The sequence below is a fragment of the Lemur catta genome, chromosome 2 (assembly GCF_020740605.2).
Source record: "Lemur catta isolate mLemCat1 chromosome 2, mLemCat1.pri, whole genome shotgun sequence".
In the NCBI taxonomy this organism is placed as follows: Eukaryota; Metazoa; Chordata; class Mammalia; order Primates; family Lemuridae; genus Lemur; species Lemur catta.
The window spans coordinates 50,931,555-50,953,759 of record NC_059129.1 but is presented as its reverse complement, the minus strand read 5'-3'; the positions used below and the strand labels follow the sequence as shown (position 1 = coordinate 50,953,759).

Below are 22,205 nucleotides of genomic sequence, written 5' to 3'. Positions count from 1 at the left end.
GGAGGAAGCGTGAGTCCTCCCGCAGGGAGAGGACCCACAAAGCAACGGCTTGTAGGAAGACCACCTGGCAGGGGCTGCAAGCCGGGGAGGACGGGGAACCTGCTCAGCATCCCACCGCAGGGAGGGTAGAGGGGGCACCAGTTGGTTAACGACTGGATATAAATAAACAAGGAAGATGACTCTGAGTGTTTCACCCAGGGGATGCGGTGGGGCCAGGGAAGATGAGATGATGCTGTTAAGCCTGCCGTCCTTGCCCGAGGTAAGCACTGCAGGGTCAGCTGCTGTGATCCTCACTGTTTCCAACCTGTCTCAAGTGGGAAAGCTGCAGAGTGGAAGTGGTTTTGGGGAAAGGCAAACCAAACCCGGCCCTGTCGTACTGCAACTGCAGCCAGACAGCTGGATGCCGAGGCCCCCCAGGAGGTAATGGCTGGAGGAGGAGCAACAGATGAGCCATCTCCTGTGTAAGCAGAGATGGAGTATTTGGGACCATCCACAGTTGGGAGCGTTAGAGGGAAGAGACAGGAAAGAAAAGGAAGGCCAAGCGGTAGAAAAATGAGGAAAGGAGGGCAGTGTCACAGAAGCCAAAGGACAACTTTGAAGAAGGAAGGGGCAGCCAACACAGTCACATGCCAGAAGCAAAAGCAAGCAGGTTGGACCTCACTGAGGAGCCCCAATCCTGGAGGAGCACCTGACTGCTGGCCGCCGGGGCAGGCTGGGAGAGCCCGTGGCACAGAGCCAGGGGGTTCATTGTTAGTAAAGGGCTTGCTGCCTGTCCTAACAAGGCATTCCTGGGCACATGCCCTAAACCTCATTTATGGTGGAGATTGCCAATAAATCTCCCATAAATCTGTTCTTTCCTTCTGCCCATGGTGACAAAGCTCCCAAATTTTACCTAGACAGAGCCACCCAGCCAAAGACCACGTTTCCCCATTTCCCTCGCAGCTAGGTGGGGCTGTGTGAGTAGCAGGGGCCTGCTCTTAGGAGGAAGGTGAGAGATCTCTTTACACATCCCTTCCCCTTCTATCTCTCTCTTCCTCATGGCTGAAGCAGGCCCAGCAGATGGGGTGGCAACCGTCTTCCATCATGTGGGTGCAAACAGCACCTGAGGTGACAGAGGAGAAAGAGCCACCAAGCCAGCCTGGACCACCCACCCAGCCTTTCATAGAAGGCCTATGCTTCTGATGTAAGCCATGAGATTTTGGGGACTTTTTGTTATAGCAGCCCAACCCATATTGGAACACAACATTGAATCCAGTAGAAATGCCACCTTAGATCAGACGAAAAGTTGCTCAGCTCATCTCTGCCAGAGGCCCCAAGGGGCTGCGAGAGAGGTCACTGGCATTTCCCTCGACAGGAGACTCACTCTCTGTGCACCAAGAAATCCTCAGGCTCCTTAATCATCTGTTATGGAGCCATCATTCATAAATGGGTCAAAACCCTTCCTAAAAGTTTCTGTCTCCCCATCTACTCCATCGAGGAATGAACATGAGCAGTGCCTAGCGCCCAGCCTGCCTCACCCTCACTCCTTAACTGGTTCCATTCCTGACTCCCCTTCTCCTCCCACCCACAGGCCAGGAGTACGTGGCAGGAATGAGCTTGCACACAGCAGTGCTCGATGTATCTGAGCAAGAGAATCTCTGCAGCACTCGAGAGGCAACAGCGTCAAGGCGAGAGAGCATAAACTGAGCAGAATGCCCGCGTGCAGCCCACAGCCCTGTCACACAGCAGCAGCACGCTGGGGCAAGTCATTGCCCTCCCTGCCCTCGACTGCAAACGGGGACAGTAAAAACATTCGCTTTTAGGGTAACGGTGAGGCTCGAACGAGTCACCACGTGTAAAACACTTAGAACAGTGACTGGCAAGAGCTATGTTCTCAATTAGCATTAGTTTTTATAATTTTTAAAGAAACAGGAAAAAAAAAAGGCCTGGCAATGGAATGATACTGTCATTTATAAAGCATAGTCAGGCATTATTAACGAAAAAGACAGTCCATTAAGCCCCCCAACAAGGTATCATAATGATCCCATTTTGTAGAAACTGATTTGGAAGTTTGGTGGTTAGCCCAAGATCTCACAGGTGGTAGGTGGGTTGTGGGGCCATAAATACAAGTCACCAAGCCTTGTTTTAATGACCCACATGAATTCCAGAAAAAACAAAGCTCAGGAATGTCTTTTACATTTGTTTCCCTGAAAGCCAGCCCATTTTGTTAGTGGTCTCTCAGATTCACCCCACTAACCACCATGCAGGCGCCTCCTGGTCAGAAACATAGGAAGGGGCCTGCTGAGCAGCCTCACCCAAGGCCAGAGCTGGGGCTGGTGACGAGGAGGAAGGTGGTCAGGGAAGGGGGATGGCCAGGCTGCCTGCTCATAGACAGATACAGGAGGCTGGGCGTGGTGGCTCATGCCTGTGGTCCCAGCACTGTGGGAGGCCGAGGTGGAAGGATCACTTGAGCCCAGGAGTTTGAGACCAGCCTGGCAACAAAGCAAGAGCCTGTGTCTCCAAAAAATTTAAAAAGAAAATTAGCCAGGCATGGTGGCACACACCTGTAGTCCTAGCTACACGGGAGGCTGACGCAGGATCACTTGAGCCCAGGAATTCAAGGTTACAGTGAGCTACGATGATGCCACTGCACTCCAGCCTGGGCAACAGAGCAAGACCCTATCTCAACAAAAAGAAAAACAGGGAGACTGTCGTATACTTAAGAGACTTAAAAAGTAAGCGGAATTTGTGGATCTTATTTTGATCCTGATTCAAACAAGTCAACAGTAAAAAACAAAAACACTTCTTTAAGACAAATGGAAAAATTTGAATACGAACTGGTATTGGGCATGTTATGAAATTACTGTTCATCCATGATGATATAATGGTTATGTAAAAAAAGTCTACTAACACAAATATGCCCAACTGATTTTTGACAAAGGTACAATAATAATTCAATGGAGGAAGAGTATCCTTTCAACAAAGGGTGCAGGGGCAATTAGACATCCACAGGAAAAACAAGGAACTTGACCTAAACCTCATGCCTTACATAAAAATTAACTCAAAACAGATCAAGGACTAACATGTAAAACATAAATCTATACAAATTTTAGGAAAAAAATATGGAAGAAAATCTCCAGGACCTAGGACTTGGTGAAGTTTTCAGATTCAACACCAACAACACAATCCAAAAAAGGCAAAATTGATAAACTGGACTTCAATAAAATTAAAAACTTTTGCTCTGCAAAAGATCCTGTGAAAAGGATGAAAAGACAAACTACCGAGTTGGGGAAAGTATTTGCAAGCCACGTATCCAACAAAGTTCTTACATCTAAAATATATAAAGAAATCTCAAACAATCCAATTAGAAAATGGGCAAAAGACACAAAGGAACATTTCACCAAAAAGGATATTCAGACAGCAAATAAGCACATGAGTAGATGTTCAACATCACACTAGCCGACAGGTAAATACAAATTAAGAAAACAATAAGAGGGCCAGAGCAATGGCTCACGTCTGTAGTCCTAGCTACTGGGGAGGCTGACACAGGAAGATGGCTTGAGCCCAGGAGTTCCAGCAAGCTATGGTGGTGCCACTGGACTCCAGCTTGGGCAACAGAGTGAGACCTTGTCTCTAAAAAAACAAATTAAAAACTAAAAAAGGCCGGGCGCGGTGGCTCATGGCTGTAATCCTAGCACTCTGGGAGGCCGAGGTGGTAGGATGGCTCGAGGTCAGGAGTTCCAGACCAGCCTGAGCAAGAGCGAGACCCCGTCTCTACTAAAAAATAGAAATTAACTGGACAACTAAAAATATATAGAAAAAGTTAGCCAGGCATGGTGGCGCATGCCTGTAGTTCCAGCTACTCGGGAGGCTGAGGCAGAGGGATCGCTTGAGCCCAGGAGTTTGAGGTTGCTGTGAGCTAGGCTGACGCCACGGCACTCACTCTAGCCCGGGCAACAGAGTGAGACTCTGTCTCAAAAACAACAACAACAACAACAACAACAAAAAACCAGCTGGGCGCCGTGGCTCACGCCTGTAATCCTAGCACTCTGGGAGGCCGAGGCGGGCGGATCACTCGAGGTCAGGAGTTCAAGACCAGCCTGAGCAAGAGCGAGACTCCGTCTCTACTAAAAAAAAATAGAAAGAAATTGTCTGGCCAACTAAAAATATATATAGAAAAAATTAGCCAGGCATGGTGGCGCATGTCTGTAGTCCCAGCTACTCGGGAGGCTGAGGCAGTAGGACCGCTTAATCCCAGGAGTTTGAGGTTGCTGTGAGCTAGGCTGACGCCACGGCACTCACTCTAGCCTGGGCAACAAAGTGAAACTCAGTCTCAAAAAAAAAAAACCAACAAGAAAACAATAAGATATTAGTACACACCTGTCTAAAATAAAAAATAATAACACCAAATACTGGTGAGGACATAGATAACTGGATCACTCATACATTACTAGTGAGAATGAAAAAATGGTACAGCCACTCTGGAAAGTACTTTGTCAGTTTCTTATAAAATTAAACATGCAGTTACCATAGGATCCAGCAATTGCATTCTTAGGCATTTATTGCAGAGAAATGAAAATGTTATGTTTGCACAAAAACCTGTACACAAGTGTTCACAGCTTTATTCATAACAGCCTCAAACTGGAAACAGCCCAGATGTCCCTCAATATTGTGAGTGGTTAAACAAACTGTGTTAAAGTGTGGTACGTCCATACCATGGAATGCTACTTAGCAATAAAAAGAAACAAACTATTGATCCAACAGCCTAGACGGATCAAGTAAATTATGCAGAGTGAAAAAAGCTAACCTCAAAGGGTTACATACTTTATGATTTTATTTAGATGACATTCTTTAAATAAAATTATAAAGAAGTAGTAGTCTCCAGGAGTTAAAAACAGGGAAGAGATGTAGGTCAGTAGCACGGGGAATTTCCAGTGGTAGTGAACGCGGGAGGCTAGGGGATGGCCCCCAGCATCCTCAGGAATGACCATGGACTCCTTGGCCGAGCCTTGGTGGCCTCTGGGCCTGGCAGTCATGAAGAGAATAGATGATTTGCTGTGGTATGGAATTTGCTTGAAATATTTCAACATTGCAATGATAATTCCTCAGTGTTCCCAGAACTACAGTTCTAAGAAAATTTCTATCCTATAAAACTCGATGTCCAACTTGTTATGTGCCAGTCACAGAGCTGGACCTGAAAAATAACTGCATATTAGATGAACTGGTAAAAAGCTTGAATTTTGCACGCTGCTGAAATAGTTTGAGAAATTGAAAATGTGGAGAAGACCAGGATGCGTCTTGAAGCTAGTAAATGCAACAAAACTGTAATGGTTTTTACTAAGGACCAAACAGAAAAGAAAGTAGATGAAATTCACAGTAAATATTATAAAAAACATCAGAATGAATTTCAGCTTCTTGTGGATCATTCCAAAAAAGAATACAAGAAAACTGTTGTGGCTGGGTGTCGTGGCTCACGCCTGTAATCCTAGCACTCTGGGAGGCCGAGGCGGGCAGATCGTTTGAGCTCAGGAGTTCGAGACCAGCGTAAGCAAGAGTGAGACCCCCGTCTCTACTAAAAATAGAAAGAAATTACATGGACAACTAAAATTACATACAGAAAAAATTTGCTGGGCATGGTGGCGCATGCCTGTAGTGCCAGCTACTCGGGAGGCTGAGGCAGGAGGATCGCTTGAGCCCAGGAGTTTGAGGTTGCTATGAGCTAGGCTAATGCCACGGCACTCTAGCCTGGGCAACAGAGTGAGACTCTGTCTCAAAAAAAAAAAAAAAAATTTGGAATGTCACAAAAAATAGTAATAACAAAACAGGAATATGAATCTACAGAAAAGGTAGTATCTGTATGTATGGGAAAGGAAGATCATAAAATGAAGTTCTCAGATATGACCTCAGTAACAAACTACTTCCCTAAATCAAAGCTGGGCTCCTCAAGGAAACTGGAGTCTGATAGACCACATTATTCTTCTAGTTGGACTGAAATTCAAGAAGCGCTTTCTTCACCAGGATCAGATTCATGCAATAGAAATGATCTTCAAGGCCGGGCGCAGTGGCTCATGCCTGTAATCCTGGCCCTCTGGGAGGCCAAGGCGGGCGGATTGCTCAAGGTCAGAAGTTCAAGACCAGCCTGAGCTAGAGTGAGACCCCATCTCTACTAAAAATAGAAAGAAAATATATGGACAGCTAAAAATATATATAGAAAAAATTAGCCGGGCATGGTGGCACATGCCTGTAGCCCCAGCTACTCGGGAGGCTGAGGCAGAAGGATTGCTTGAGCTCAGGAGTTTGAGGTTGCTGTGGGCTAGGCTGACGCCACGGCACTCACTCTAGCCCGGGCAACAGAGTGAGATTCTGTCAAAAAAATAAATAAATAAAATAAAAAATAATAATAATAAATGATCTTCAAGACACAGAAATAAGTCCAAGATGGAATCACCACACAAGAGCAGCTGGAAGTGCTGAGACTGAACCAAGAAATAAGCATAGTAGGAGTTAGTGTGAGCTTTTGAACACAAATTAAGTTCAAAGCTTATAGTTCTATTTATTTGCAAAGTTTTTATTATGAACCTTTATTATGAGCTTTTCATAAGTCACATTTTTAATCTGCCTCTACTACTATTTTCCTCTAAGAATTCCCCCAAAGCTATAAAAAATAGAAATTTATAAATATACACTGAGAATTACGCAGTTTTTACATAACAATGGGCAGGTCAATGTTTCAAGTTGTTTGACCCTTTCCCAGTGTCTCCCATCCCGAACTGGCAGGAGTAGGGCTCTGAAATCTCAGCAGCAGAAATGGCAACCCTTTTCCAAATCCCGCAGCACAGGGCCTCCAACAGGTGCTGATGTGGGATAACGAGTGAGGACCTGCAGAAACACTGACTGGGATGACCACTCCGAAAAGCAATGAGAACAGCAAGCTGGGTTCAGCCATGGCTTGAACCTGGGACTGTATTTAAACTCACCAGGCCAAGAACTGCCAAGACCTGAATCAAACTCCAAAGGGTTGGCACAGTCTCAGTCTAATTTGGGGAATCCAATTTTCTCATTATTGTCCCCTCTTTAGTTCCCCAAAAAACATCTCTTTCCTTCTGGGCAAAGGGACAGAGTGTCCCAGAGAACAGTGATGCCAGGCGGACACAGAGCCTGCTGGCAAGTCCCCAAGTTTCTCGAGTTTTCAGATTCACCAAGAGAATGGACAATTACGAGATGACTCTAATTAAATATGGACCTTAGGGTTCTAACTCAGAGAACAGCTTGTTTATCCAGTGGTAACTTCCAGGTGTTTACAGGCATTTTTCTTCCTTCAGAGATCAAAAGTTAGCAGCCTGCCCAGCATTTTCCTTAAAAACTTCTTTTCTGGTTTGTTGAGTACATCCAGTATGAAGTCTTCTCTCTCCAGGAGGCAAAGAGTTTGAGCAGATTCAGATCTGCTTCCTGGAGAACACCTCAGCTTAGACTGCAGGCTCCTGTCAGCCCACTTCCACCGCAAGCTGGGAATGTGGCCTTCCACCCATGCCAGCCTTCCGGCAGACCAGCGAAATTTCTCAGCTTTCAGAAGAAAGGCCAAGCCCAGCCTTCAGAATCCCACCCCATCAAATCCTTTTCCTACAGCTTAAAAATCTATGTCTCCTCTACCAAGTCCCAGCATAACACAGTCAACGCTCTAGGCTCTTGCCAGAGAAGACCTCTTTTCCCAGGAGGGGCAGGACTTGGTAGTTCCCAACGCACACGCTCCACAGAGGGACGGTAAATGACTGACCACAGAGGGGGAGAGAGAGCACTGCCCCACATCACACGCTGATCAGAGGATCAGCGCCACTCTGGCATGTCATTGTCCTCCACGTTGACGAGAATGTGATGAGCTCGCAACTCCTGCCAGCCCTAGATCAAAGCTGTGTGGGCCGTGTGGGCCTCCTGTTACCAACAGGAGGGAGCAAAGTTGTTGAGGGAGCAAAGTCACTTTCCTTCAGCTCAGCAGGGCACCTGGAGCCCAAGTGAGGAGAGAATTAAGAATGAGGTCCTGACATGATAAATCCGTGCCACAAATTGTGAGTCACAAAAGGGATATTCTGAAACACACCCTGGGCAAGCAGTCTTCTTGGTATTAGAGCAAGCAAAGCAGCAAAGAACCCTTTATTCCCGCCACGTTTCCTGGTCTTCTGGGTTTCAAAGGAATCAAGTCCTATGAAGTCCCTGGGTGCTGCTACGCCCACAGTATGTCCTCGCTGACTAAGAAGCCTCATTATCACCATCGTATCTTCCTCAACCCAAGCATCCAGTGAAAACAGGTCATCTTAATATAAGGTTTGCTATTAAAATCATGTCCAATCACATCCGCAGCCTTGGCTCAGCCACAGAGAGGTCACTTTCTCTTCTTCCCTCGAGTGGCTTTAACTCCCCAGAGGGGTGGTATCCAGGCCCGTGGACAAGCCAGGCTTCCTTCTCAGCTCACGACAGGGACCTAGAAAGAAGAGGAACCATGGAGCCTGCCTGGTGGGGGCCCCGTCTGCTCTCCCAGGGGAGGACAGCTCCAGGGCTTGAGGGTCGGTGCCTGGGACACTCAACACTAAGGAACGAGAGGCACACACGGGAGCCGACTAAGCAGAGCATTAGGGAAAATATTTCCTCTCGCCAGAGCAGTTTTCCCCAGGCTCAAACCCACTGGCGAGCCTCTCTTTTCCACCAGGGAGCAGAGACCACCTTGGGAGGCCAGAGGGGGCTCTGGACCTCAGCCTCCAACTCACTTCTTCCTGCGGATCTTGGGTTTCTTCACAGGTCGCAGATAAGGGTTATCAATGATGTTCTCCTCCCCATTCCGGCTTCCTGACAAGGAGGGGTTCTGCTGCAGGACAGAAGTGTTCTCCTTCTCGGCTCCAGAATCGTCCTTTGAGCAAAAGCCGAAATAAAGCACAACACCAACGGCATAAGGAAAGAAATCGTGCCCATAGTAAGAACTGCTATTAGCATCCCTTTCATTGAGAAGTTCTTTCCAATGTTCCTGTCTCTGCCCCAGACAAGATGAGGCCCAGGCAGGGGCTGGCCATAAGGGGGGAGGGGAGACTAACAGCCTTGACGCAGGGGGCACACAACAGTCTTGAACCTCCTGAAGGCAGGGACGTGAGTTAGAAAGAATAGAGGCCCGGGAGGGGCAGGTAGTTGGCGGCTAACATTTAGATGCTTCAGGGAGAAGCCTAGCCTGGTGGGGAGAGAAAGAAAAAGGGAAGGACCCTGGAAGCCTTGCAGGACCAAGAGATATAGGGCCAGGACAAATATTTGCATAGGGTGTATCTCCTGGACCAAACTAGCATAAATCAGAACAGATTTCCCCCCAAATTCTCAGATTTCTGGTGCTTGCAGCTTGGTACCAATGATCACATCCCAGCACAGGCCAGAAACTTCTTGAGCCCGAGGGTCCCCCCGAGGCCAAACAGAGCCTGCAGGACCAGCACGTGCGTCATTGATGGCGCCTGTCTGCGCCTGTGAATCCAGCTTTTTACTGTCTGTTTTTTTGAGGAAACTGTGATTCTTAGAGAAAAGGTTATAAGTTCACATATATTCAGTATAATCTCAATTAAAATTTTTTAAAAATCACAACTGTGTTTAGATGGAAAAAATTTTACAAACTGTTCTGGGAATATGGGTGATTGATTCTTCTTCCCTTATTTATACTCTCCTCTATTTTCCATGTTCTTTTTTTCTTTTAATTTTTTTTAAGGGGTAGAGGGTTGTGAGGAGGTGTGCTCAGTTGCCTTGCTTGTTTGTATTGAGACAGAGTCTCACTCTGCCGCCCTGGGTGGAGTGCAGTGGCGTCATTGTAGCTCACAGCAACCTCAAACTCCTGGGTTCATGCGATCCTCCTGCCTCAGCCTCCCAGGTAGCTGGAACTACAGGCATGCGCCACAATGCCTGGCTGGTTTTTTGTTTTTTTTTTTCCTTTCTTCTTTTTTTGGTAGAGACGGGGTCTTGCTCTTGCTCAGGCTGGTCTTGAACTCCTGAACTCTGGCAATCCTCCCGCCTCGGCCTCCCAGAGTGCTAGGATTACAGGCGTGAGCCGCCACGCCCGGCCTATTTTCCACATTGTTTAAAATGAGCAGAGGCTGCAGGGAAAGGGGGAGAAAATCACACCAAAAACTTGATACAGAAGCTCAGGCCTAAGTGACCAGAAGCTGATCAGGCTGCGCCCCCTGGTGACAGGCCAAGGGTTCCATCGGGGAAGAAGTCACAGAGATTCCTGTTCTGCAACCTGCGGTAAAAGCGGCCCTCACTGACTTCAACCAGGAGAGGCTGCTGTCGAGACAGACAGCAGAGCAGAGGAGGCTGTGGTCGGATGGCACTAGATGAACACCAGGTTCCCCCAGCAAGGGACAGGTGGCCTAGGGCAGATACCAGTCTCAGGCTTAACGCGCCTGCAGAAATTGCGTCGCGTCTAGGTTCCACTGCACGCCCTCTCGCTGTCCTGTCAATTCAGCTCTCCTGAAGCTCCAGTTCCATCCCGGGCCTGTGTGCTTTCCCTCTGCAATACCAATCCAGCGGGACCACAAGGTGACCTCGAGCCTCTTTGGACCTTCTGGAGACTCTCTTGAAAGCGAACACCCCAAGGCCAGCCTAACCCATGCCAGACCAGGTGCCCGGCAAAGGTGTGCCCACAACCAGACCTACCCTGGACACGTGGCTCCCAACCTTTCTGTAGTTCTTACTGGCTTGACTGAGTACCATCTTCCCCTGCTCCAAACTGTCACTTCTCTACGGTAAACATCCTATCTTCAAAGTTACTGGACGTTCACTTCAACCATGCCTTAAGTGTTTTCTGACATAATACAGCGGTGACACTGTCAGAGGAGAAAGCCAGCCCTGGGACACTGCTGGAGGGTGCAGAGGCTGCCTCCATTGGGCTCACTACGGCTCACAAGAGCAGGACAGGCCTCTCTCCTCCCAAGTGGAGCTTATGGAAATGCCACTTTCTTACCCGCTTCAGGGACTGACAGCCTTGAAATGGGCAGGAGTACAGGAAGCAGGTAAAAGTAAACTGATCCAGAGATTTGTAAAAAAAAAAAAAAAAAAAGGCATGAGCAGAATCACCTGTCAGAACTCTTTGAATTGCCTGTGAGCTCTAGCAAACCCCTCACCCCTGGGTGACTGCATCCCAGCGTTCAATGCCATTGGCATGCCAACAACGCCCACAAGTACATCTGCAGCCCTCTCCACTCTCCCAACCTCCAGCTCATACCGCCAACTGCTCAGTTGGCAGCTCCACTTGGGAGTCAGGTAGGCATCTAAAATTCAAAATTTATCTAAAACTGAACAGGGAGGGGCCTGGGCACAGGGGCTTATGCCTGCAATCCCAGCACTTTGGGAGGCTGTGGGAGGATCATTTGAGGCCAGGAATTCGAGACCAGCCTGAGCAACACAGCAAGACCTTATCTCTACAAAAAAAGGAAAAAGGAAAGGAAAGGAAAAGAAAGGGAAAAGGAAAGGAAACACCCTGAATTTGGGATCTTCCCCTAGGCATAAACAGCTCTACCTAGGTCCTCCCTGTCACACGTGATGGCAACTCCATCCTTCCAGTAGTTCAAGCTGTAAACTCTGCAGTCATCCTTGCTTCTTTTCTTAGAGACAGGGCCTCAAGCTGGAGCACAGTGGCTATTCACAGGTGCGATCACAGCCCACCACAGCCTCAGACACCTGGGCTCAAGTGATCCTCCTGCCTTCGCCTCCAGAGTAGCTGGGACTGCAAATGTGCTACCACACCTGGCATGCTTTTCTTTCACTGACATCCCATACATCCCATAACCTATCTGTTAGGATGTTCTCTTGGCCTGACCTTCAAAATACAGGCAGATTCTGACCACTTCCACTGCCTCCGCTGTGACCACCCTGGTAGAGCCCACCATTGCCTCTCACCTAGACCACTGCGACAGCTTCCTGACTGAGCTCCCTTCTCCAATCCATTCTCACCAGACACCAGAGTGATGCTCCAAGGTCAGAAATGTTCCTCCTCTTCTCCACACCCCCCTACCCCCGCCAACTCCCATCTATTCAGTTAAAAGCCAGCTCTTAAAACAGCCTGTAAGGCCCTGCCTGGTCTGAGCCGCCCTACCTCCCTCCACCACAGCCACATGCTGTTCCTCAGGGCCTTTGCACCGGCCGTGCCCTCTGCCACAACACTCTCCCCCGCGAGGCTTTATGGCTCACCCCCCCTCCCCTCGCTTCAAGTCTCCGCCCAGACATCACCTTCTCGGTGGCTCCTACCCTGCACACCCCATTTAACACTGAAGCCTCCATCCTCACCCTGGATCTTCCCCTGGTTTCTTTCTTCCCATAGCACTTTCATCTTTAATATACTATGTAACGATTTATTTACATATTATGTTTATCGTCTTCTTCCACTGCCAAACATGGGCTCCTACAAGGCAGAGGTTTGGTTTTGCTCACTGCTTTACCCCAAGCAGCCGGAACAGTATCTGGCACATATTAGGTGCTGGAGAAATACTTGCTGAGTGAATGACTGGTACATTTTTCATAAAAGAATAAAAGTTTAGACATTGTGATTGCCTGCAGAAGACAGCTAGTTCCAATGTATGAGAAAAAAATATTATATACTAATTTAAAATGAATAGTTCCTTCATGTTCAAGTACATGAAGAAACCAGAGCTAGGTTAAACCAAGTTCTACCTAGCAAAAGTCCTTGAGACATGCACCATCATCCATAGAGAAAATAATTTAAACTACTGGTTATTTAATTCACTGAAACAATGCCAAAGACAGAAAACAACCTAAAAGTCTGCAAGGACAAGATAAACTGTCACATCCATCCCATGGGGCATGATGACGCTGTGAGGGCCAGAGAAGCTCCTGGCATGCAGAGATGGAATGATGGCCAAGACACAGCCACGGAGGTAAAGGCAAGGAGAGAACCATTCATGACTTGCTGTTTGTGTTTAAAACAACAATAAAAAATGTCTCTAGAAGGATACACATGAGGCTGGCGAGACAGTTGCTTTGTGGGAGGGAAAGTGGACAGGAGGATGGGAAGAATTGTCACTATATATTTTTTTGCACATTCTGAATTTTGAAACATATGATTGTATTTTTCAGTCCAACAAATAACAAGTCCAAGTGACTGTATATAAATTGTTGTCAGAATCTTTGTCTTGAAGTCTTTTAACTTTCACAGAAGAGCATATGCTCACACCGCCCAAAACAGCAGGGGAGGGAGCAGCGTGTGCCAGGAGCCACCATGCGCCAGGCACGCGACTGCAGGCCGCTGCATCTCGGGCTCCCCCTGCCCCTTGGGGTGTATGTTCCTGTTCCTGCTTGGACTTGTGAGGAAACAGATTCTGATGTTAGGTGACGCAATCAGTCACACATCTGGCAAGTGGCATGGCCTGGTTTTGAGCCCAGGCTGGTCGGACCCTAAGAGTCAGGCTTTTCTAGGCTTTGCTGTCTATAACCCTGGCTCAGCCTCTTGGTACCCAGGAGTCCTCAGGTAGCCGCTGGCACTCTCCAGCCTCACCTCACCGCCGGGACTGCTGGGGAGCACATCTGCAAGCCCATTAACTGCATCGTGCTTACAAAGGTGTGGTGCTGTCTGCTTAGAAGATTCCTCCTCATAAGGTGAACCTCAACTTAGTCCGTGACCCAATCACCATATCTCAGCCCAAATTAACTGAGTCCAAAACAGAAGTGTAGAATCACAAGTTCCTCTGCTTTATTTAAAGCCACGGGCTCCCAGCCCTAATTCTGAGAGGAATGATTCAACTTAAAGAAATGTGTGTTCAAGCAAGGACGACCTTCAGCAAATACTAGAGATGGCATGGGCACACTCCCCGACCCCCTCCCTGCAAACGGGGGCAGCCGGCTGCCATTCGGTGCACTGCATCTCAAAGAATAGGAGAACACTCGGGCCCACTGCAGCCACTAAGGCAGCTTTCGCATCAAAACCAGGGCTGATTTTAAAGGACAGTTGAATATGGTAACCTGACCATAAGGACCCTGTTAGCCTTGAAGGCATTAGAGCTTCCACAGTTCTGTGACTCTACTTGGCACTTTCTGCCAAGATGCAGGAACAAGAATGCGGTCTTATCCTTTCACTTGCTGAGTATGACACATCAGTAACCAGAAAAGAACACTCATTTCCCCACCTGCCTTAGTCTCTGCACCCACACTCTCTGTCTCCTCCCTGGGTATGAAATGTCCAGAAGAAAGATAGCTACGTGTGGGCACTAGCCCATCCCCTCTCGCCGACCAAAACACATCATCCCACAAGGTTTCTTTCTCTCTTGCATCAATTTTCCCTCCCAACCAGATCATTCCTATCAGCATGCAAACATGCTGTTATTTCTTTTATCTTAAAAAACAAAAACCACAAAAATGCCTCTCTTGATTCCTTAATTTTCCCCTGTTAGTTACCACTCCTCCCTCCCTCTGCAGCAAAGCCCCTCAACACACCTTGTCTACATGAGCGTTGTCCAGCAGAACTTTCTTTGATGGAATTGCTCAATATCTGCACTGTCCAGTTTAGGGGCCCCTAGCCATATGTCGCTATTGGGCACTTGAAATGTGGCTAGTGAGCCTAAGAAACTGTTTTTTAGTTTTATTTAATTTTAATTAACTTAAATGTAAATAGCCACACGTGGCTAGTGGCTACTACTGTACTGGACAGCACAAGACTATAATCACTCCAGTATCTTTTCTCCCATTCTCTCCGAATTCTCTCCAGGGCCCTGCTCTCATTCTTACAGAAATTGTTCTTATCAAGGTCACAAATGACATTCGCACTGCCAAATCTAATGGCCAAATTCTCAATCCTCCTATTACTAGAACTAACTGCAGCTTTTCACACAGCCAATCACTCCTTTCTCCCTGAACACTTACTTCCCTCGGCCTCTGGGGCACGCCCTCTCCTGGTGCTCCTCCCACCTCCCTCGCTGTGCCTTCTCTGTCCCCTTGGCTGGTTGCTCCTCATCTCAACCTCGACAAAGTGGACAGCCCCCGGGCTGAGTCAGTGTGCCTCTGCTCCTTTTCCCTCTCAGCCCTGGAGAGCTCCTCTACTCTCCTGGTTTTAAATACTATCTACACACTACTGATGCCAAAATATGCATCTCTGGCTCTAAGTGTGCCTCAAACTCCAACTTGGATATCCAACTCTCTACCTGACATCACTGCCTTGATGTCTGGCAAGCATCTCACATTTAACACGTCTAAACCTGAACTCCTGACTTACGCACACATACCTGTTCCATCCAAAAGTCTTTTCTATCTTGGCTGAACACAGCTCCATCTTTCCTTTTTTTGTTTAGGCAAAAAACCTTTCAGGTATCTTTGACTCTCACATCTCACATCCACTTTGTTAGTTGGCCCTGCTCTGAAAAGGATCTAGAGTCTGACCAATAATTGATGTGGTCATGTCTCATTCTCTTTGCTCCTCCTGCCACTTCTCAGTTTACTGCGACAGCCTCCTCCCTGGTCTCCCTGCTCCTGCCCCTCCGTAGTCCATCCTTAGCACAGCAACGTGACTGAGCCTGTCAACAAACCTACATCGGATCCTGACCCTCCTCTTCTCACATCTCCAGCGGCTCCCATCTTAATGAGCAAAGGCCAAAGTGTTCAATACAACTTTTAAGACCCTATAAGGTCCAACCCTCCATGAGCTGTCTGACCTGATCCCTTACTGTTCTCCCCCTTGTTCAGTCCACTCTGGCCACCCTGAAGTCCTTGCTGTTCTTCAACACAGCAGGTAAGCTCCGACCTCAGGGCCTTTGCATCTGCTCTTCCCGCTGCCTGGAATGCTCTACCCCCAAATACGTGCAAGCCTTGTCCCCTTCAGGTCTTTACTCAAACATCACCTTCTCAGTCGCCCTACCTAATATCACATCCCCCATCCCCATACCCACTTCCTATCTCCTAACTTATTATTTTTCCTTAGCTCCATGAGGGCAGGGAATTCTGTCTATTTTGATTCCTACTAATTGCCCAGCACCTGGAACTGTGCCTGGCCCTAGGAGGTGCTCATTCAGTATTTATTAAATGAATGAGTGAATCCTCAGGACATGAATGTGTCCCTCACGCTGGATATCATGTCACACCTGGATCATCATGTGCTCATCCTACGAGCCCCTACCATAAAGCCAGAGACCTGGGGTAGGGCATGTCCAATTCCCAGGGCCGAGGGTAGGATGGGCTAGTATTGGGGGTACTCTGAGGCAAGCAGAAGGTAGGACCCACCGTGCTGATATGAAGAGTGAGGTTCTCTGTGTCTGTCTGCTCATCTTGCTCCGAGGAATCCGTCTCTTCCATTTGTTGCATCTCCAGCTCAGACGGAAGAAGAGCTGTCAGGTAGGGGATGCTGAAAGGTCTGGCAGCAATCACTGGGGATTGGAAGAGAGGCACGAGTCCACTGTCACGGAGTCCTTGCGTCTGGCCTAGAGCCTCACAACAAATCAGTGAGCGGGACCAAAAGACAATACTAGCATGCTCTGAGCACTTCTACAGCAGGCCAGGCAATGTCCTACGGGCTTTACACATGTAATCTTTAATCTTTGCTCCCATCCTATTAAGTAAGTACAATTAGGCACAAAGAGGTTAGGTGATTTTCTCAAATACACAAAAAATGGCAGAGTGGGATTCAGACTCAGGCAATATGACTTCAGAGCCCACTTTTAGCAAGTACAACTGAAATCAGATAGAAGTGGAGTTACAGATAGAATCCTAGCAATGAATCAGCTTTGTGATCTTGTATCCAAGGTCAGTTAACCCCTCTAAGCCTCATTTCCAGAGCAAAGTTATTGACCTTGTCAGCCAAGGACTCAAGTCTACAAGTAACTCTATCTACCAAGCTATAAGATGCTCTAGTAAATGAGAATTATAGTTCTTCCAAAAAGCAATGAGGATAAGAGGAAGAAATTGATTAAAAAATAGTAAAAGAAAGTCTCTATGTATACTTCTATGGTAGGTTGTGAGTGTCAGGATACACTCTAAAATTATTTTTATTGAGGGTCATAAATGGGGTCCTGCAGTCAGAAAGAGCTAGGTTTGAATGCTACGTACCAGCCATGTGACCTTGAGCAAGTTATTTCATTTCTCTTCTGTATGAGCCTTAGCTTCCTGTGAAAGTGGTGATAATAACAGCTCCTAACTTGGAGGCTCACAAGAGGATTTAATGAGATGATGAACGGTAAGTGATTAGCACAGTGCCTGGCACTTAGTAACTAGTAGCTGCTGTAATTTCAGAGCCAAGAACATAGCAGGCATTCAGCAGGAGCTTGCTGAAGGAATGAGTCACCCAAACCAGTCCCCCTCATTCACCTTTGTAGAAACTGTGGCCTACAAAGCAGCTTGGTCAACATGGCCAAATGTAATAGTTCTCAGATGCAAAGTTAAATGAGATGGGACCCTTAAAAGAACATCATGATGGGCCACTGGCCCCTGGCACCAGTGCTCCTTCTTCTACCTGGGCTGCCATTTCTGTATCAGTCTCTCTGATGCCCAGGGCTCAGCTACCCTCAAGGTAACCTCAGGCAGCCAATCCCAACAAAGGCCATTACTGTTTTAGAATCATCAGTTAGGGACAGGCTCCTAAGACCTGGGAAAAGGAGTCAGAAATCTAAGGAACAAGCTACACCCAAAAGAAAGACAAAAGTATATTCATTTCCTTCTCCCCCGCTGAAAGAAAGGAAGATGGTGGGATTATCTCAAATGACAAGACAGGGTCCACAGAGGGGGGCAACTCTTACATGGAAACGTGCTGACATCATCTTTGAAAAGACTCTGGGTCTCTCCTGTCTTGGCCATGAAACGGGTGAGTGCCCGCTCCACATCGCGCCTCTGGGATGCGGCCTTCTCCCGCAGGACCTGGTAGTCCGACACAGGCTCACGGTAAGTCTGCAAGAGAACAGCCACGACAGTAGGGTAACGCCACCATGTCATTCTGCTCACCTGGAGTCCCTGCCTTGCTGCTGCTATGTTCTTCCACCCTCTAAAATAACCCACTACTATTATTTACAGCAGAGATCTCCAGAGTGCAGTGGAAAGGCAGAAAGAAAACAACTACATTAATATTTCTAATCTTAAAAATTAAATGTGCAAATGGAGATTGACCCTGGGCCTTCATTCAGCTCCCATGACAGCTGGTCTCAGGTGTAAGAGGCACATCCTAAAGGAAGAGTGGGAGTCCCCCAGGGAAGCCCTGACAGGGACCACCGGTTCCATCAGTGTAATGTGACATCCTGCGGTATGGGAGTGGCTGTCTATGTGGATTTGTGGATCATGCCATCCTGTTCTCTTAAATCAACCCTCACGATATGGACACCTTGTTCCAAAAGATACCCTCAAAAAAAAGAGACTGACGATATTATTGCAAGCCCAAGTAAATAAGAAAATGGCAGGCTGCAGCTCCTCCTCCTAATTATGAGCTTGTTAGCAATCAAGTTACAAAGAGAAAAACAATTGAGAGCTAATCAGAATGGGAAGTTAGCCAAAACGTTTTAAATGGTAATGGCAATGGTGACATCTTAACAATGACCAAAAAGGTAACTATTCTTCATGATCTAAAGTTTTTAAAGGAGGCACTTGGCCAAGCACGGTGGCTCATACCTATAATCCTAGCACTCTGGGAGGCCAAGGTGGGAGGATTGCTTGAGCTCAGGAGTTCAAGCCAGCCTGAGCAAGAGTGAGACCCCCGTCTCTACTAAAAATAGAAAAATTATCCAGGCATGGTGGTGAGCACCTGTAATCCCAGCTACTCAGGAGGCTGAGGCAGGAGGATCACTTGAGCCCAAGGTTTGAGGTTGCAGCGAGCTAGGCTGACACCACAGCACTCTAGCCCAGGTGACAGAGCAAGACTCCATATCAAAAAAAATAAAATAAAAATAAAGGAGGCGCTTAGAAACATTTCCATTGTTGTCATTGTCAATTCAAGTGTGTCACCTGTACTTCCCATATCTATATGTAGACGCAGAAACAATTTTCTGATGTTTAAAATTTTCCAAAAATGAAAATGAGTGGATTTTGAACATACTATACTTGTTTAAAACATTAAAATGCAAAATCTTGTAATTATTTCTAAGACAAGTGTTTGTCATTTGATAAGTTAGAAATTTAATATAAAATTTTCAACAAAATTCTTTGGATAATTGGCAAATGAAAATGAAAAAAATTAGTTTTATGATTTAATAAGAACAGCCTTGGAAATGCCTCACCTGTAGGGGAAAAAATTATGATATGCTAAATGGTAAGTAAAAATTGAAAAAAAAGAACAGCCAAAGATACTATATATTTTTGTGATGTACCTTTTTCAACTATGCAAACCATTAAAATATCAAAAGAAATTGATCTTAGAATCAGACCTCCAACTTAGTATTCCACCAAGTATTAAACCAAGATTTCAAAAACAAAAAGCTGAGGCAATCACATGGCTCCCATTAAAAAAGTTACAGTTTCCTAAACTTTTAAAAAGAGTGAGATTATTTTTTTCTGAGACAGGGTCTTGCTCTGTTGCAGTGGCATCATCATAGCTCACTGCAGCCTCAAACTCCTAGGCTCAAGCAATCCTCCTGCCTCAGCCTCTCAAGTAGCAGGAACTATAGGCACGTGCCACCATGCCCAGCTAATTTTTCTATTTTTTGTAGAGACAAGGCCTCACTCTTGTTCAGGCTGGTCTCGAACTCCTGGCCTCAAGCAACCTACCTGCCTCAGCCTCTCAAAGCACTAGGATTATGGGTGTAAGCCACCATGCCTGGCTGATTATCTTTTAATGTACATTAGTTTAGCACAATGTTATAATATTCATGTAAATAAGCAAACATGTACTGAAATATGTACTTAATGTTCACAATGACAAAAATACACTATATAAAGAATTACAGAATGTTATGGGTTGAATTGTATCCCCACAACAAATGTTTTAGATGCATCCTAGTACCTTAGAATGCGACCTTATTTGGAAATAGGGTCATTGCAGATACAATCACTTAAGATGAGGTCACACTGGAGTAAAGTGGATCCCAAATGCAATATGACTGATGTCCTTATAAGAAGATGGCCGTGTGAAAACAGAGATACAGAGAGAAGGCCACGTGAAGACAGAAGACTGGTGTGATGCATCTACAAGTGAAGAAATGCCAAAGAATGTAGGCAAACCACCAGAGCTAGGAACAAACAACAAGGGGTTCCCCTACAGGTTTCAGAGGGAACGTGGCCCTGACAACATCTTGATTTTGGACATATAGCCTCTGGAACTGTGAATCAATGAATTTCTGTTGTTCTGAGTTACCTAGTTTGTGGCACTTTGTTATGAAAACAAATAGATTTGATCAGGAGCAATGGCTATGTTCCATCCGATGGGCAGGCATCTATTCCTCCCCTCATATCCTGAGGTGTGGTAAAATGTCCTGGGGATTTGCCCCAACAGCCCCCACGATGGCCATCCCTACACAGTGTAAAGGCAGGAAAAAGGGAAGTGTGGGGAGATGCCACATTCAAACCATGGAGGACAACTCAACTTCTCATTCAGACCTAAAGCTCACAGTTATAATAAGTTCCATTTCATGATATTAAGTAATTTTTAAGTGACTTTTCCTCCAATTTTAATGTATTTTCTGGCCCAGCACAGTGGCTCACGCCTGTAACACTAGCATTTTGGGAGGCTGAGGTGGAAGGATTGCTTGAGGTCAGGCATTTGAGACCAGCCTGAGCAAGAGTGAGACGCCCATCTCTACAAAAAATTAGAAAAATTAGCTGGCATGGTGTTGCATGCCTGTAGTCCCAGGCTGCTGGGGAGACTGAGGCAGAAGGATCACTTGAACCCAGGAGTTTGAGGTTGCTGTGAGCTGTGATAACACCACTGTACTCTAGCCTGGGCAACAGAGCAAGACCCTATCTCAAAAAACAAAACAAAAAAAAGCAAAACTTTTCTACTGTGGAAAATTTGGAAAACCCAGAAAAACATGCACAAAAACAAAAATTACCTATAATCTCACCAAGAATTACCATGAACATTTTTTGGAGTATCCTTCCAGCCCTGTTTCTCCATAGCGATGTACTTTTGTGTTTCAGTGAGACAGGCAATACTGGGGCCGGCTTCAATTTCTTTGTTAACTACACTTTTGTTGGCAAACTTGGGAACTTAATTCTCACTTCCGAATTGTTTCTCAATAGGGAAAGATATTCTGAGTTCTAAACTACCCTTTTACCAACAAACGTCTGGACGGCCACCTGACCACCAGTAGGAACTGACTCTGCGTTCTGCATCAGTCACAGCCCCCAGTGTGGCTTCGTCACTCACCGGAGTTTTGATGTAGGTGTGGGGATCAGGGAACTCAGGAAAGTGGCTGGGGATGTGTGGCGGGTGGGGTCGGTTCTGCCCTGCAGTGAGGGCCTTGGGGGTCACTGGCTGATTGGTCACTGGAGCTGCAACAGAGTCACAACTGGTTACTTCTCCACCTATGGCCCTGGTTTCTACAGATTATGGTCTCTGCCCAAACTGTTCTTTTTTCAAAGTAAATGCCGGACCATAGTTTTCTAAACAATGGGCACTTTGTATATCTATCAATAAAAGGCCTTCAATGACTTAAGGATCTGAGAAGATAACCCCCACAATGCCCAGCCCTGCTAGATGACCTTGGTTGACATTTACGTCTACAACAATCTGCCTGTAAGCCTTAAGCAGGTAGGTGGGTGGCTGTGACCATGGAAACTAGGGAAAAGAACATGCTTAAGAATCAGGGAAGTGAGATGGGCTGCAAATTCTCTTTTCAGAGACCTCAGATAACAGAAATATACACTGAACTGGGGAAAGTAAGTATGGGCTTAAAGATAACAAGATGGGATTGAAAATGGCACCTCCCACTGCTACTTTGAGAGAGAGTTCTTAAAAAGATGCCAACATGAAAAAAAATGACTTTAAAGAAAAAAATCCAAACTGGACACTGTCTACGCAGCTATGGCAACCGGTTTTACCTAAGGCAGAGGTCATCAAACTTTCTGTGTCAAGAGCCAGATAGTAAATATTTCAGGTTTTGCAGGCCATAAAGTCTCCATCACAATTAAACTCTGCCATTATAGCATGGAAGCAACCACAGATAATAAGTAAACATGGCTGTGTTCCAATAAAACTTTATTTACAAAAACAAGCAGCAGGCTGCATTTGGCCCACAAGCCATAGTTTACCAATCTGTGACCTAAGGGAGAGCAAGAACTTTCACACTTTCCAAGCA

General features: G+C 46.5%; 1 protein-coding gene across 5 annotated transcripts in view; it reads right to left on the bottom strand.

Annotated features, from left to right (window-relative positions):
- Positions 1–22,205, bottom strand: part of TAF8 (TATA-box binding protein associated factor 8) — a 30,580-nt gene that overhangs the window by 3,312 nt on the left and 5,063 nt on the right. For 2 of the 5 annotated variants that reach the window (XM_045541934.1, XM_045541932.1), the window contains 5 exons: positions 21,275–21,399; positions 17,727–17,874; positions 16,219–16,361; positions 8,739–8,878; positions 6,532–8,455 (listed from right to left, as the gene is read on the bottom strand). In XM_045541934.1, the coding sequence (XP_045397890.1) occupies positions 8,443–8,455; positions 8,739–8,878; positions 16,219–16,361; positions 17,727–17,874; positions 21,275–21,399 (569 nt within the window). In that variant the 3' untranslated portion in view covers positions 6,532–8,442. Of the gene's footprint in view, positions 1–6,531; positions 8,456–8,734; positions 8,879–16,218; positions 16,362–17,726; positions 17,875–21,274; positions 21,400–22,205 lie in introns of those variants that run through there. The other 3 variants (XM_045541935.1, XM_045541933.1, XM_045541937.1) reach the window with 2 other exon arrangements.